Source organism: Dichotomopilus funicola (assembly GCF_033296635.1).
Source record: "Dichotomopilus funicola strain CBS 141.50 unplaced genomic scaffold C8A04scaffold_61, whole genome shotgun sequence".
In the NCBI taxonomy this organism is placed as follows: Eukaryota; Fungi; Ascomycota; class Sordariomycetes; order Sordariales; family Chaetomiaceae; genus Dichotomopilus; species Dichotomopilus funicola.
In genome coordinates, this window is record NW_026944082.1 from 52,539 (window position 1) to 65,727 (window position 13,189).

At 57.2% G+C, this 13,189-nt stretch overlaps 4 protein-coding genes across 4 annotated transcripts; 2 read left to right on the plus strand and 2 right to left on the minus strand.

The window, feature by feature from the left end:
* Window positions 1–488: 488 nt before the first annotated feature.
* Window positions 489–2,894, plus strand: C8A04DRAFT_14191 (putative oligopeptide transporter; the record flags this gene model as incomplete). Its single annotated transcript, XM_062778000.1, has 3 exons — window positions 489–2,284; window positions 2,355–2,688; window positions 2,817–2,894. The coding sequence occupies 3 exons, from the start codon at window positions 489–491 to the stop codon at window positions 2,892–2,894; spliced, it is 2,208 nt and encodes a 735-aa protein (XP_062634646.1).
* A 183-nt stretch (window positions 2,895–3,077) lies between these two features.
* Window positions 3,078–5,020, minus strand: C8A04DRAFT_31139 (S-adenosyl-L-methionine-dependent methyltransferase; the record flags this gene model as incomplete). Its single annotated transcript, XM_062781655.1, has 3 exons — window positions 3,078–4,138; window positions 4,199–4,651; window positions 4,744–5,020. 3 exons carry the CDS (start codon window positions 5,018–5,020, stop codon window positions 3,078–3,080), a joined length of 1,791 nt encoding a protein of 596 aa, XP_062634647.1.
* A 577-nt stretch (window positions 5,021–5,597) lies between these two features.
* Window positions 5,598–8,930, minus strand: C8A04DRAFT_39216 (p115 like vesicle tethering protein; the record flags this gene model as incomplete). Its single annotated transcript, XM_062784500.1, has 3 exons — window positions 5,598–5,717; window positions 5,787–6,025; window positions 6,293–8,930. The coding sequence occupies 3 exons, from the start codon at window positions 8,928–8,930 to the stop codon at window positions 5,598–5,600; spliced, it is 2,997 nt and encodes a 998-aa protein (XP_062634648.1).
* Window positions 8,931–10,346: 1,416 nt separating this feature from the next.
* On the plus strand, window positions 10,347–11,521 carry C8A04DRAFT_31141 (putative 5-3 exonuclease; the record flags this gene model as incomplete). Its single annotated transcript, XM_062781656.1, has 2 exons — window positions 10,347–10,656; window positions 11,466–11,521. The coding sequence occupies 2 exons, from the start codon at window positions 10,347–10,349 to the stop codon at window positions 11,519–11,521; spliced, it is 366 nt and encodes a 121-aa protein (XP_062634649.1).
* Window positions 11,522–13,189: the final 1,668 nt, after the last annotated feature.

Consider the following 13,189-nt stretch of genomic DNA (forward strand, 5'->3'; position numbering starts at 1 on the left):
TTTCTCTTCCTTTACGATGAGCTTCTTCCCTTACTTAAGAGAATGCATGCTTTTCCCCAGGTCGCATGTTTCCCCTCCGTTCAGCTGGTGATAGTGTAAGACACACAGACGAGTTACGGTACAGTTGCCTATTTGGGTTAGCGACCACTGTGTCATGCATTTCAGCGGCCCGCCCCAGCCTCTCGCCCTGCTGTATTATTCATCCGATAGCTTAATAACATTAACCTCCCCAGGACCCAAGAAACTTCGTCTGAACCAAACATCCACATTCGAGTGAAGGTGTGTATTATTGATTTCTAACTACCCATGTAGTTGAAATTGGGTATTCCTTTAATTTTCGCCTTTACGGATCCGGCGTGCTCTACAACCTGCCCTTTACCAGGCTTGGGCCTACCGAGTCTCACCGTTGTTTTAATTATCGTTCTTAACTCGTTCAGCATCATCAACGTCTTCAAAAACCACGTCGTCTCTCATCGCCCGCGCCCACGATGGCGCCCCCGGATGAATCACCGCCCATAGACGCCAGCACCCCGCTGCTCCCCTCCTCCCCCTCCACCCCGTCATACCACCAACAACCACCACCCAACCACCCATCATCATCATCATCAACAACTCAAAATGTCCAACCCCCCCCCTCCAAACGCCCCCCCATCGAAGGCTCCCCCTTCACCCTCCGCGGCATCCTCGTCGGCCTAGCTGTCGGCCTAATCATCTGCTTCTCCAACATGTACTTCGGCCTACAAACCGGCTGGGTCAGCATCATGAGCATGCCCTCCTCCCTCATGGGCTTCGGTCTCTTCCGCCTACTGCGCTCCCACCTGGGCGAACTGCCCTTTTCCCCCGTGGAAAATGTGCTCGTCCAAACCGTCGCGAGCAGCATGGCGATCATGCCGTTGGGGTGTGGATTTGTGGGGGTGTTGCCGGCGATGAATTATTTGCTGACGGAGGAGGAGCAAGGGCCCGTGGTACTGGGGTTGGGGAAGTTGGTGGTGTGGAGTTTGGGGTTGTGTTGTTTTGGAGTGGTGTTTGCGGTGCCGTTGAGGAGACAGGTGATTATTAGGGAGAGGTTGAAGTTTCCGAGTGGGTTTAGTACGGCGGTGTTGATTAGTGTGTTGCATGGGAAGGGGAAGGGGGAAGGGGAGATGGGGGATACGTCGGAGGGGTTTGCGAGTTTGGCCGCGAAGGGGGAGGAGGTTCAGGTTCAGGGTGACGAGAATGGAGATCACGGGGGGGAGGAGGAGGAGGGCACGAAACAGGGCGAGTCGTGGCGGCGGAATGTGCGGCTGCTGCTGGTTTGCTTTCTCGTTTCGGGCGTGTCCACCCTGGCGACCTACTTCGTGCCTGTCCTGCGCAATCTCCCGATCTTTGGCTCGGCCGCGGCGTCGACCTGGCTTTGGACTCTCAACCCTAGTCTGGCGTACGTCGGACAGGGCATCATCATGGGCCCGGCTACGACACTGCACATGCTGCTGGGCGCTGTGGTCGGGTGGGGGATTCTCTCGCCGCTGGCTAAGCATAAGGGGTGGGCGCCGGCGCCGGTGGGCGACTGGGAGCATGGGAGCAAGGGGTGGATTGTGTGGATCTCGTTGGCTATCATGCTGGCTGATGCCGTGGTCAGCTTGGGCTATCTGGCCTACCGCTCGGGCAAGCAGTATCTCCCGGCGCTTCGACAGTCCGCTCCAGTCAAAATCCTGTTTGGACGCCGGCCGCGTGAGGGTTACTCAGCCACTAACACCGACGATGACAACGACGACAACAACAACAACAACAACAACAACAACACGGCGCTATCATCTGGTCCCACTCCAGAAACCGAAGACCACGACGACGAGGACGCACCACCAGAGCAACAAGTCAGCGACCGACTAGTGGCCATCGGCCTCGCGGCATCCATCATCTTCTGCGTCGTCTGCATCCACATCGTCTTCGGCGACCTCGTCCCCCTCTACGCAACCATCACAGCCGTGTTCATGGCCCTCGTCCTCAGCATCATGGGCGTGCGCGCGCTAGGCGAGACCGACCTGAACCCGGTGTCGGGCATCAGCAAGCTGGCCCAACTGTTCTTTGCGTTCATCATCCCGCAGTCGAACAAGTCGAGCGTGCTGATCAACCTGGTGGCGGGCGCGGTATCGGAGGCTGGGGCCTTGCAGGCGGGGGATATGATGCAGGACTTGAAGACGGGCCATTTGCTTGGGGCTGCGCCGAAAGCGCAGTTTTGGGGGCAAGTTATTGGGGCCACGGTTGGCGCGGTCGTGAGCGCGTTTATCTACCGGATGTATACTGCGTATGTTCCCCCCCTTTCCCTTTTTTTCCTTCCCATATCCCCCCCCCCCGCTAACCCGCATACCGCACAGCGTCTACCAAATCCCCGGCGACCTCTTCCAAGTCCCCACCGGCTACGTCTGGATCTTCACCGCCCGCCTCGTCACCGGCCAAGGGCTCCCACCCATGGCCAAGGAATGGGCTCTCGGCGCGGCCGTCCTCTTCGCCGTCACCACTGCTGTGCGCACGCAGACGGCTGCCTCCAAGAGCCGCTGGCATTCGTTGATTCCCGGTGGGATTGCAGTTGCTGTGGGCATGTATAATGTGCCGTCGTTTACGTTGGCGAGGACGGTGGGCGGAGTGTTGAGTTGGTGGTGGAGGGAGAGGAGGGGGTGGGGGGGGACGCCGTTGATTGTTTTGGCTTCGGTGAGTTTTTTTTATTTTTTTTTAATTTTTTTTTTTAGTTTTTTTTTTGTTTTTTTTTTTTTTTAGTTTTCTTCTTGTTGTTTCCGTCTTGTATTATTTGCGATGGGTTTACTAACAGACAAACACAGGGCTTCATTCTGGGCGAGGGCTTTTTGAGTATTGTCTGCTTGATCATGGAGAGCGTTGGCGTTCCGCATCTGTCGTAGCATGTTAAGAGCATGAAGGAGCGCTGTACTTGAAAATGGGTTGTTAGAGAAGATGTAGACGGTGCTGTCACAGTTGGATAGACATCTTAAGCCGTATACTTCGTACATAATCACGTTTCCAGCCTCACTAATTTTGTCTATCCCGTACCTGTCCCATATCCATGCCTTGGTTAATTACATCCCTTAATGCAACAACCAAGTCTGCTCCAGCTCCTCACCCTCCCCCTCCCCTTCCAACCCCCACGTCAACCGAATATCCAACCCCCTTTCATGCCCTTCAGCCGTCGCATACCGAATCTTGCCCCCCAACTTCGTCCCCGGCCTGACCTCAATCTCCGTCGCCTTGTCCTTCTTCTTCTCCTTCTGCTTCTTCTTGTCGATCAGATACAGACCCTGCCGCCAGTGTGTCGCGGTGTCAAACGGCCCCGTGGTGAACGCGACCCGTTCCGTCCCGCGCGACGCCCATTCCTTGGCGGTTAGCTGCGCCTCGACGACTTCCTCGCGGGTTTCGGCAAAGAAGCAGTCGAACCAGACTAGGAATCCGTCTAACACGGCTGGGTCTGTGTTTGGCTTGGAACCATCCTCCCCCGCGGCCCCTGAAAAGGTAGTCTGCCAGGGATCCTCAAAAGTGAGGTCCTCAACCTTGGCTGTATGCAAGTCCAGCATGCGGAAAGCATGCGCCGATCCGCAGACCGCCGACGCCGGCATCACCGTCATGCGCGTCTCGGTATGGATCCCCGTCTGCATCGCCTGCATGTCGAACCCGTACACGTCACGCCACCAGTCAATATTGTCGGCGACATACTCAGAGTCCGCCACGGGCGCGATCCACATGCTGGCGTGGCTGGGTACGAGGAGACCCCCCGGGGCGAGGTACCGGTCGCGCGCGAAGAAGACGCTGGGGAGCATGGCTTCGTACAGGAGACAGTAGCCCATCCACTCGCTGACGATGATGTCGAACTGCGTGATGGGGAGGGTGACTTCTTCGATGCGGCCGCGCACGCAGGTGATGATGTTGTCGAGGCCGTTGCGGAAGACGTTCTCGCGGGCGCGGTCGAGGATGGCGCTGTTGTCGACGGCTACGACGCGGGCGGCTCCGGCGCGGGCGCAGAACATGGATAGGATGCCGGTGCCGCACCCGATGTCGAGGACGGTTTTGCCTGCGAAGAGCGGCTTGTTGGCGTAGATGAAGTCGCGGTAGGCGTTGGTGCGGACCGTGTCTTTGATCATTGTCTCGTGGATGTCTAGGAGGTGTAAGTATTGCAATTTGCTAAAGGGAAAGAGTGTGTAGGCTGGATACATACCGTTGTGGTCGTACGACTCAAAGTAGTATGCCGACGCATCATGCTGTTTCTTTTCACCAGCCCCAGCACTAGCACCAGCACTCGGGGGAGCAGCCTTGTCATCCTTACCCTCCTCATCCACTCCCCAGCGCTTATCCAGCGTCTGCTCGACCGCCGCCCGGTAGTTGCCGAACTGCTTTGCCAGCTGCTCTAACTCGGCCTGCAGCTGCACATTCTTCTCGAGGAGGTCCTCCACCGCAGGGGCGTCGCCGCTCTGGGGGGCCTTACCGTCCGCTCCAGCCGTGGTAGTGACAGGGGCAGTTACCTGCTCACTCTGCCCCGGTCCGGGAAGGTCATCCAGACAGAATATCAACGCATCATCCTCCAGCACAGGAATCAACAGCGCATCATCCGCCAGATCGTCGGCCGTGATCTTCTCCGGCAACGCCTTGCCCTCCTTGGTACTCCGCCGCACTATCCCATCCAAGTCAGCCACACCTTCATCACCACCACACCCCCACACCTCACATACAGTATGAGGGTATACCGTACACAGACTCACTCACCCAAATTAATCAACCTTACACACCCCAAAAAATCCAACCCCAGCCCGTCCCTCACCGCAAGAAAATCAAACCCGTGCTTCTCCCGGCAGTGCGCCAACATGGACGCAGCATCGGGAAACGCCTGGTCGTCGAGCAGCGAGACTACAGGGACAGACTCCTCGCGGTCTTCGTCGTCGTCCTCGGCGCCGGGCTGGGTGAGCCAGTTCTCGTCGTTGTTGTCGGTGTCTGAGTCCGAGGTGTGGGAGGAGGTGGAGGAGGGGGGTTGGAGGGGCGGCATTTTGGATTTAGTTTTGGTCTTGGATTGTTTTTTTAGGTTTGTTTTTGTGAGATTTAGTCTTTTATGTTGACTTATGGAGGGGTAGCATGAAATTTTGGAGGGGCAGTTTTGAAAGAAAACGGCGAAAAGTGGGGCGCGGCATGTGTCAAAGTGAGTGTGGTTCTTTCCATTTTGGGACATTGAACTGAAATAAAAAGTGTGGGGAGCTGTTGTTACACGGGGCAGGAATACAGATGACAGTGTAAGGTGCCTCTATCGTAAGAGCGAAATTGGAGACGAGCAGATAAGGCTAAAGAGGAACGGCCATAGGATGTCGAATGTCAAGTAAACTCGGATTTTAGTTCGCCGTTTCTTGAATAATTCTCGAAAACACTTTCTCTTGGTAAACCCATAGCCCGCTTCAAATTGTTTCATATCGCATCCGACACACATCCATCTAACCTTGGTATTTATTTTCATGTCCCGCTAAAAATGCACATCATAAACATGGAAGCCCCAGCTTTTATGGCCCAGACACCTTTCTAGTGTTCTTATATCGGTATGGCAACGTAACTCCACTCCTCATCACCCACCCCCCTTATTCCTCATCATCTTCCTCTTCCTCCTCATCCTCCTCCTCCTCCTCCTCCTCCTCATCCTCGTCATCATCCTCTTCCTCCCCATCCGACACCTCCTGCCCCAGCGCTTTAAGTTGTTTCTGTGACCACCGCGTTAGTCACCTCACTTACACCAACCCCATCTAGACTCCAATCAAAAGGGGACTCACCTTGTACTTAGTAAGCTTCTCCTCCAAATCCCCAAACACCTCCAGCAAGTCATCCAGGTCGCTCTGTGCACTCTTCCGCTCCGCCTCCTTTTCATCCGCCCGCTTCTTCGCCTCTTGCGCAGCCTTCTCCGCCTTGCTGACTTTGTCACGGAGGGTCTTGATCTCCTTGTCTTTCTCAGCGACTGCCTTGCTGCTGCTGCCGCCACCGGCAGAGGGGGCGGCTGCTGCTTTCTTCTCGGCTTGTTTGGCTTTTTCTTCTGCCTGCTTAGTTTTGGCTTCGGCCTGTTTTGTCTTTTCCTCCGCTTGTTTAAGCTTCGCCTCGACCTGCTTCACCTTCTCCTCCGCCAGCTTCGCCCTCTTCTCCGCGTCTCCCAACAACCCTTCTACGTCGCCCACCTGCCCCTCCGCCTTAACCGCCCGCGCCCCAGCCTTCTTGAGCTCCTCCTCTTTCGCCCGCAACACCCTCTCCACCTCACCCACCCGCTCCTCGCCCTTCGCGAGCGCACCCTTCAACTGGTTCGCTTGCTCCTCCGCCGCCGCCCGCGCCTTGCTGGTTTTCATGAGATCCACCTCCAGCCGACTGATGGTCGCGCGCAAATCGGCTTTTTCCGCGTCTGCCCGCCGCCGCGCCCGTTCAGCTTCCTGTTCGGCCTGGCGCCGCGCGGCATCGAGTTGCCGTGGGGTGTCGTCGCGGGCTGCGCGTAGCTGGCTCTGCAGCGTGGTGGTTTCTTGCGTGTGGCTGCGTTGGAGTGCGTCGGCGTGGGCTTTGAGTCGGGCGATCTCGGCGCGTGTGCGCTGGTGTTCTTGTTGTTCGTGGGCGAGCTGGCGGGTTAGGTTGGTGTGGGTGGCTTCGGCGGAATGGAGGGAGCCGTCGCGGGCGGTGAGTTGTTGGCGCAGTGCGGTAGCGGTTTCGTTGGCGCGGGCGAGTTCGGCGGAGAGGGATTCTTGGGTTTGGCGGTGCGTGGTTTGTTCTTGGGTTAGCTGGGCGGCGAGGGCGGTGTGTTGGGCGTGTGCTTCTTGTAGTGCCGTGGTTTTTTCGGCGGCTTCGGCGCGGAGGGAGTCGACGAGCGTGCGGGAGACGCCCTTTTGGATGCCGTTGGTGATGACGGACGTTTCGGCGTCCGGGTCGCGGTCGATGGCGCGCAGGATGCGGGTGTAGTTGTCTTTGAAGAACTCGACAAAGGTGTCATCCAGAAAAACGTCCGGCAGCTTCTGGTCCGGGCCGGGCTCGAGGCTCTGCGGGTTGACTTCGTGGTCGCGCATGAGCGGGTGCGAGCGCAGTCTTGTGAGCTTGTCGACGTAGCGGTCGCGACCCATGCGGGACATGATCATCTCTCGTACTTTGGTGCGCGGGACGGGGGAGTCTTTGGTAGAGAACTCGTACACCACGCCCGCTAGCATCGCACTGAGTCCCTGGACGATCACGTCGCCGTTGGGGTTCTCGATCGCCGCTTGGATTAGCCCCTGTAGGTTGGTGAACTCGCCGAGGAAGTCGTTTACCGCCTCGAGATCCTCGTACATCCAGCACAACAGCAACATCAGGTAGCCGATGCTGATGCGCGGGTCGTCTGACTTGGCCACGCTGCTGATTAGGTGAGCCGTCATGGTCTGTATGCTCGTCACAACCTCCTCTCCGCTGGCCTCGTCGCCCTCCGTGACGCTCATAGCCAATGCCTTGGTTTCCGGATTATCGTGCACGAGGTGGAGCATGAGCACCGCGGCGAACCAGTAACGGTACGGGTCTGCCGTGGCCGCGGCCGGGTCTGGTGGCTGGAGGAGGATGGTGAGAGCGTTGGTGAGGTCGTCGGCTTGAGCCTTGTGCGTGCGGACCGCATGGTCGAGGAAGTGCATCCGGATCTCGGCATGTTTGTAAAAGTAAGCCCTCAGGCACGTGCAAGCGGCCATGCGCAGGTCAAACACGGGCAGCGAGTTGACGGCCAGCACGAGGTCGAGGAGCCCGTCGATGATGTACACCTTGGGTACCCCGTTGGCTTGCGGGCTGATGTTCCCGTTGGCAACTGGGTCAGCAAGCGGTGATGGGACCTGAAACCCTGCGAACCGCGCCTGGACGTCGGCGTTGCCCCTGATCATGTCCGCGCAGGCTAGCAGGGCTTCCGACTTGATCGGCAACTCGGCGGCGGGCGAGAAGGCGATCTGGAGCGTGCTATCGAGCACGGGGCCGCCTCGTGCGCGGTTCCGTCCACCGGCTACCACCAGTTCACCCACGAATGCCTCCTGATTCAGGGCCGTCCCCGAAGCACCCGGGACGAGCAAGAGCCGGATGACGGCCAGCATGGCGTATACGTTCCTGTTCCTCTGGACTTGTACCCACTGCGCAACCTCCTCCTCGCCATCTTCGCCCCCCTGGTATGCATCCTTCAGAAGCTGGCTGATACCCGCGACATGGCCCATGTCCCGGAACATGGTCTGGTTCAACGGGTTCAGCCGGAGCAGGTTAGCCAGCAGAATCAGACAGTCCTCGACCACCCGCGCGCCCCCCGAGAGCCCGCCCTCGTGGGCAATGGTCTCGAAGATGGGCGCAAACCCCCGTTCGAGGGTTACCAGGTTCTGTACCACATTCGACGTCGGCGTCAGGTCCGTAAGCAGCCCGATGGCCTCGTCACGGATCGCCTCTCTGGTGTCCTCCAGCGCGGCTACAATCCGGGAAATGCCGTCGCTAGTATTGACGATGCACTCCTCCGTCCGCTCCGTACGTGCCGACAGGATGGCTGACAGCAGCTGCAGCGAGTACAGCCGTGCATAGAAATCCGTCCTATCTTTCGCCAGGAACCCCAGCAGCAGCGCAATGTTCTCATGCCGCTGTGTGAACTCGTCGGCCACCCACAGCGCGATCTCCTCCGACGCCTCGGGGCTATCCGGATCCGGGCTGAACAGCATCAGCAAGGTCTCGAGCGCGACCTTGACGGTGTCGACGTCCTCGCCATCGCGGCTCAGGCTGCCGATCAGGCTGCGCAGGGCGCCCGAGGCGACCGAGGCCGGGTACTGTTTTGCGAAGCTGCGCAGGCCGAGGATGGCGGCGCGGCGGTCCTCAAGCAGCGTTGCGGTGCTCAGGCGGCCGCTGAGCACGGGGATCGTGTCGCTCACCGACTGCTTGGCCGGCGCGGTCGTGATGGTCGAGAACATGGCGGGCAAGGAAAGGGATGTCGTGCGTTACTAGCTGCCATGGAGGAGCATTCTTTTGTCTGTCGGGGGCTTGCTGTCGCGGAGGGTCGCTCGGCGGGGGGTTGTTTCTCGTCGTGTTGTTGGGTCGTCGAGGGGTCGAGGGGTTGAGAGGTGAAAAGGAAAGGGAAAGACAGAAGCGAGACAAAAGGACAGAAATCAACAAAAAGTCTTGGCCCCCTTTGAGCCTTTAGTTATTCGCACTCAATGTTCCGGTATCGTCTTGCCATGCAGAAGCAAGGCGTCGGTGTGGACAAGTGGACGCTGCAACCCTGAAGCTCCGGCAATGGTGGGATTGGAGGTGGATCGGACCACGATGCATGGCCGTTGGGAGTTCGTTACCCGGATGGTGTGGTGTTGGTCGGGCAAGGGTTAGGGTAATACGTGCCGCTCATACCCCTGTCCCATTACACAGCGCCTTCGACCACTCGGCCAAATCTCGAGTTTAGAAGTCGAGCAGGCGCCTAAAACGGAGCGGCAGCGCGGAAATGGGAGGGAAATGAGTAGGGAAACGTTGTTTACGTGTCCGCCCTTATCGAGTATATACGTCCAGGTCTTTTAGAGGGGTATTTCCCTGTATTGCTGGTATACCGGCCTCGGACTGTCGTGTTGAGAGCGCAGCAACTTTTCTAAGTCCATTGCCAAGCAGGTGCATCGCGGAATCCTAGGGTTAGGGTTGGGGCTTGGGAGATCTAACATGCGCCGCGTCTGGTGTTTCTCCAAGCTCATGCATCTTTAGGTAGTTATAACATGGCGAATTGTTGGCGGCCAACCTGGAATGTTTAATGTATTATTACATACGGAGTCGTACGTAGAATACGATTAGAATTAGGTAATCCGTCCTCAGACATCGCGTCCCCACTTTTACACCCGCCAAGACTGCCCCGGCAAATCATGCCCCAAACCACGAAACGCGCAGCTCTTGTCGCAAACCACGTTTTTTTCCCTTTTCAGGCAACTCTCGATTTTGCCATCGCGAAGTGGGACGGAAGTACACACGCCCGGCACGGTTCAAAGAAACGAGCTTCTATCGCACCCTGGTTGCGGGGCGAAATAAACTTAGTTTAGTTTGACCTTTCTTTGTTTAGTACCGCGCGCACTGGCCAGCGACGGTTCAATCGTTGAATTCGTCCGGATCTAAACCAGCTCCCGACTTCCATCGACGCCGAGCATTGGACTGCCTCATGTGTGCAAACACGGCGACCTTTTTCATCGGATACCCGCACCAGGCCCTGCGCCTGTCAATAGCGAACCCCGGCTAATCGACTCCCTTCGCCCCGATTCGGCTCGGCTCGATAACGATAGCGATAAACGGACCTGCGCGCTTGCGGCTTTGACATTTACGACATTCACGAGAATCTGTAGGCCGACGCTGTCACGATGGGTATTCCGGCTGCCTTTCGGTGGTTATCCACCAAGTATCCCAAGATCATCTCGCCCGTCGTCGAGGAGAATCCGACCGAGCTCGAAGATGGCACGGTGGTACCGGTCGACACGACACGGCCGAACCCCAACGGCGAGGAGTTCGACAACCTCTACCTGGACATGAACGGCATTGTGCATCCGTGTTCGCATCCGGAGGACCGGCCCGCGCCCAAGGACGAGGAGGAGATGATGATTGAGATTTTCAAGTACACGGAACGCGTCGTCAACATGGTGCGCCCGCGCAAGCTGCTGATGATTGCTGTTGGTAAGTTCCGAATCGATGGATTCTCCACCCCCGCCCCCCCCCCCCCCGCACTGGCCATCCCGGAGACGGAGACCACCCAAGGGCTCACTCGCTGCTGAGTTCGCGAGATGGCTTCCCCGTCGCGAGAACACCATGAGGGAATGGAACAAAGAGCGCCAAGGGAGGACGTCTTACTACAGCCCCTTGGGCCGAAGCCAGCCAGATCCTAGAATCACTCTCGCCACCGTACACGGAGCGCCGGCCGGTTCCGTTCTCCTTGTACCAAGTTTCAAGTTTCCGCCCTCATCCAGATGGATGCCCCCGGCCTGTCCCGGGCATCTCAGCCCTCCAGAGGGACGGCCGAGGGTGGTTTTTACATGAACCCCTTGGCTGGCGCTGAGCTTGACCCGACGACAAGCACACGCCTCCGGAACTCAACGCAGTCCGCCTCGCGTTCGCCTGCTTCATCGCGCATGGCGACGCGGAGCGCCGGGTCCGCATGTGTGAATGGGTGAGGAGCTTTCACAAACAACCATACACGACTCAGACGAGCGGGGCGTCCGCGGCTTCCACTGCCTTTAATATCGCTGGACTTGAAGCGAGTAGCGCCTTCTGTCTTCCATCGACCTGCAAGCCTCGTTGTAGGTATAGAGTAGGTGATAAAGGCGTGGGGAGTCCCGCGAGCGCCCTTGTGGAGGGCCTCATGGAGCGGGGTTGGGATTGTGATCTCGAGTCTCTTTGTGGAGGGGAAGAGGTACGACGAGGGTCCCAGAACGCTCTAGGCTCTAAAGGTTGGCGCTTCGCCCACTATTCTATTAACCGACCTCAAGAACAGATGCTCGCGGCCGGCCGGCTCGCGGCTCCCGGCCCCCGGCTGCCAGCATGAGCGAGGGCGACGATATTTTCCGTCCTCAGCGCTTGTCATGGCTGTTGTGGTGCTGGTTGGATTCTGTGATGGTGTTGGTGTCTAGCTTGCTGTTGACCCTGTTGCTGCTACTGCTGAAAATTGGGATTTTGGGTGGGGCGGGTCGTGGTGGTTTGTTAAGATTGTTGATTAGCTGGAGTTGTACTCTAGGCAAGTTCACGTTTATATCTTAGAGCGTCGTTTCATCCCCTGATATAGCCTTAGCGTTAGAAACGTCCAGATTAGCTTAGGAATTTATTCCGTCAATGAGTCACTCCTTAGTTATCAAATCTAAAGTCTGTGATACATTTCTTCATGAATTTTCTATATTAACATAAGCTATATTTATTTCTATACCTTGACGATCGAATATCTCTGTATACTGAAGGTTGTCTATTATATACTTTCCAGCCCTTTAAACGAATATAACTGTAAGGTATATTATCTTAGCTGGATATCCGACTATCTTCTCCCGAAAGCGCTCACTAAACGTTTCCTGGACAACGTCAAAATCGTCCTTGCCATAGGCTACCAACAGCCCAAACCTACTACGACATGGCCTCTCTTGACGGTACAAGTGTCAAGGAAGGGGAGGGCACGAAACACAGTGGGCATGCAGCGGCTGGCCTAGGGTGCCGGCAGCCCGGTAGTCTTGATTGCAACCCTCCCAGCCGCAAAGAACAGTACACGGTTCGTGTTGAATCTGGCAGCAGCAGCGTACTTCGCCGCCTGGGATATGATGATCCGCGATTTGTGTTCCTCTAACCGCACGCCTGCAAACGCTGTTCTCCTCCCAACTAGGCGTCAGCGACCGTCACTGGAACACCGCTTCTCCCTCGCCGCTGAAATACCATCCCCCCGGCACCGACCATCCACAACTGGTGGGGGAAGGGGTAGGGGCCGGCAATGACGCCAGATCCACTGGACCCCCGGGGTCTCGGCTGGCTCTGCATTGTGGATGACTCCATTCTTGGCATCCAAGAACACCGTTGGAGAGAACGAGGCGTTCATCGGGGGATACCCCGACGCCCTCACCGCCGTAAACATCTCGTTTTACGGCCGAGAGGGAGGTTGGAATTCGAGCATGCCCACCGCACATGCCTCGTTTCCAAGGCTGTTAATGAGGATGGTATTGGGCGAAACACCGGCCGAACATTGGCTTGATTTATCTCCCACTAATAACCTTTTTATCCCCTCCTGTTCCCGTCACTTTCTCCGTTTGTTCCTCTACCATCACGTCCAACTTACCTTCGCTCCTAGGTCAGGAGGCGGTGTTGGTGGCAGAAACATACTTGGACAGATATTTATCATCCCCTAACGTAAATGCTTTCGCGGGTCTGTGAGCGAGCAGGGTCTTTTATGACCATTTCGACTCCATCCCCGCCCCCATTAGCAGCAGTTCCGCCGTATCCCCAGCCCAGAAGAATAAGCGTGCCCGCTCTCCAGAGCAGGAGGAAGATGAGGAGGGTGACGCTGGTGAGCGTGCATACGCGCGTGGCTAGCGCGTTGTTGGAGCTCCTGACTGCACGAAGAAGACAAGCAAGTGAGCGCCGAACACCCCATCCCACGTTTAGGAGAGGAATAGACAAAAGAAATTGTAGCTTTCCGTGCTTACTTCTTCCTCCGACTCTGTGATCACAATCTGTCGAG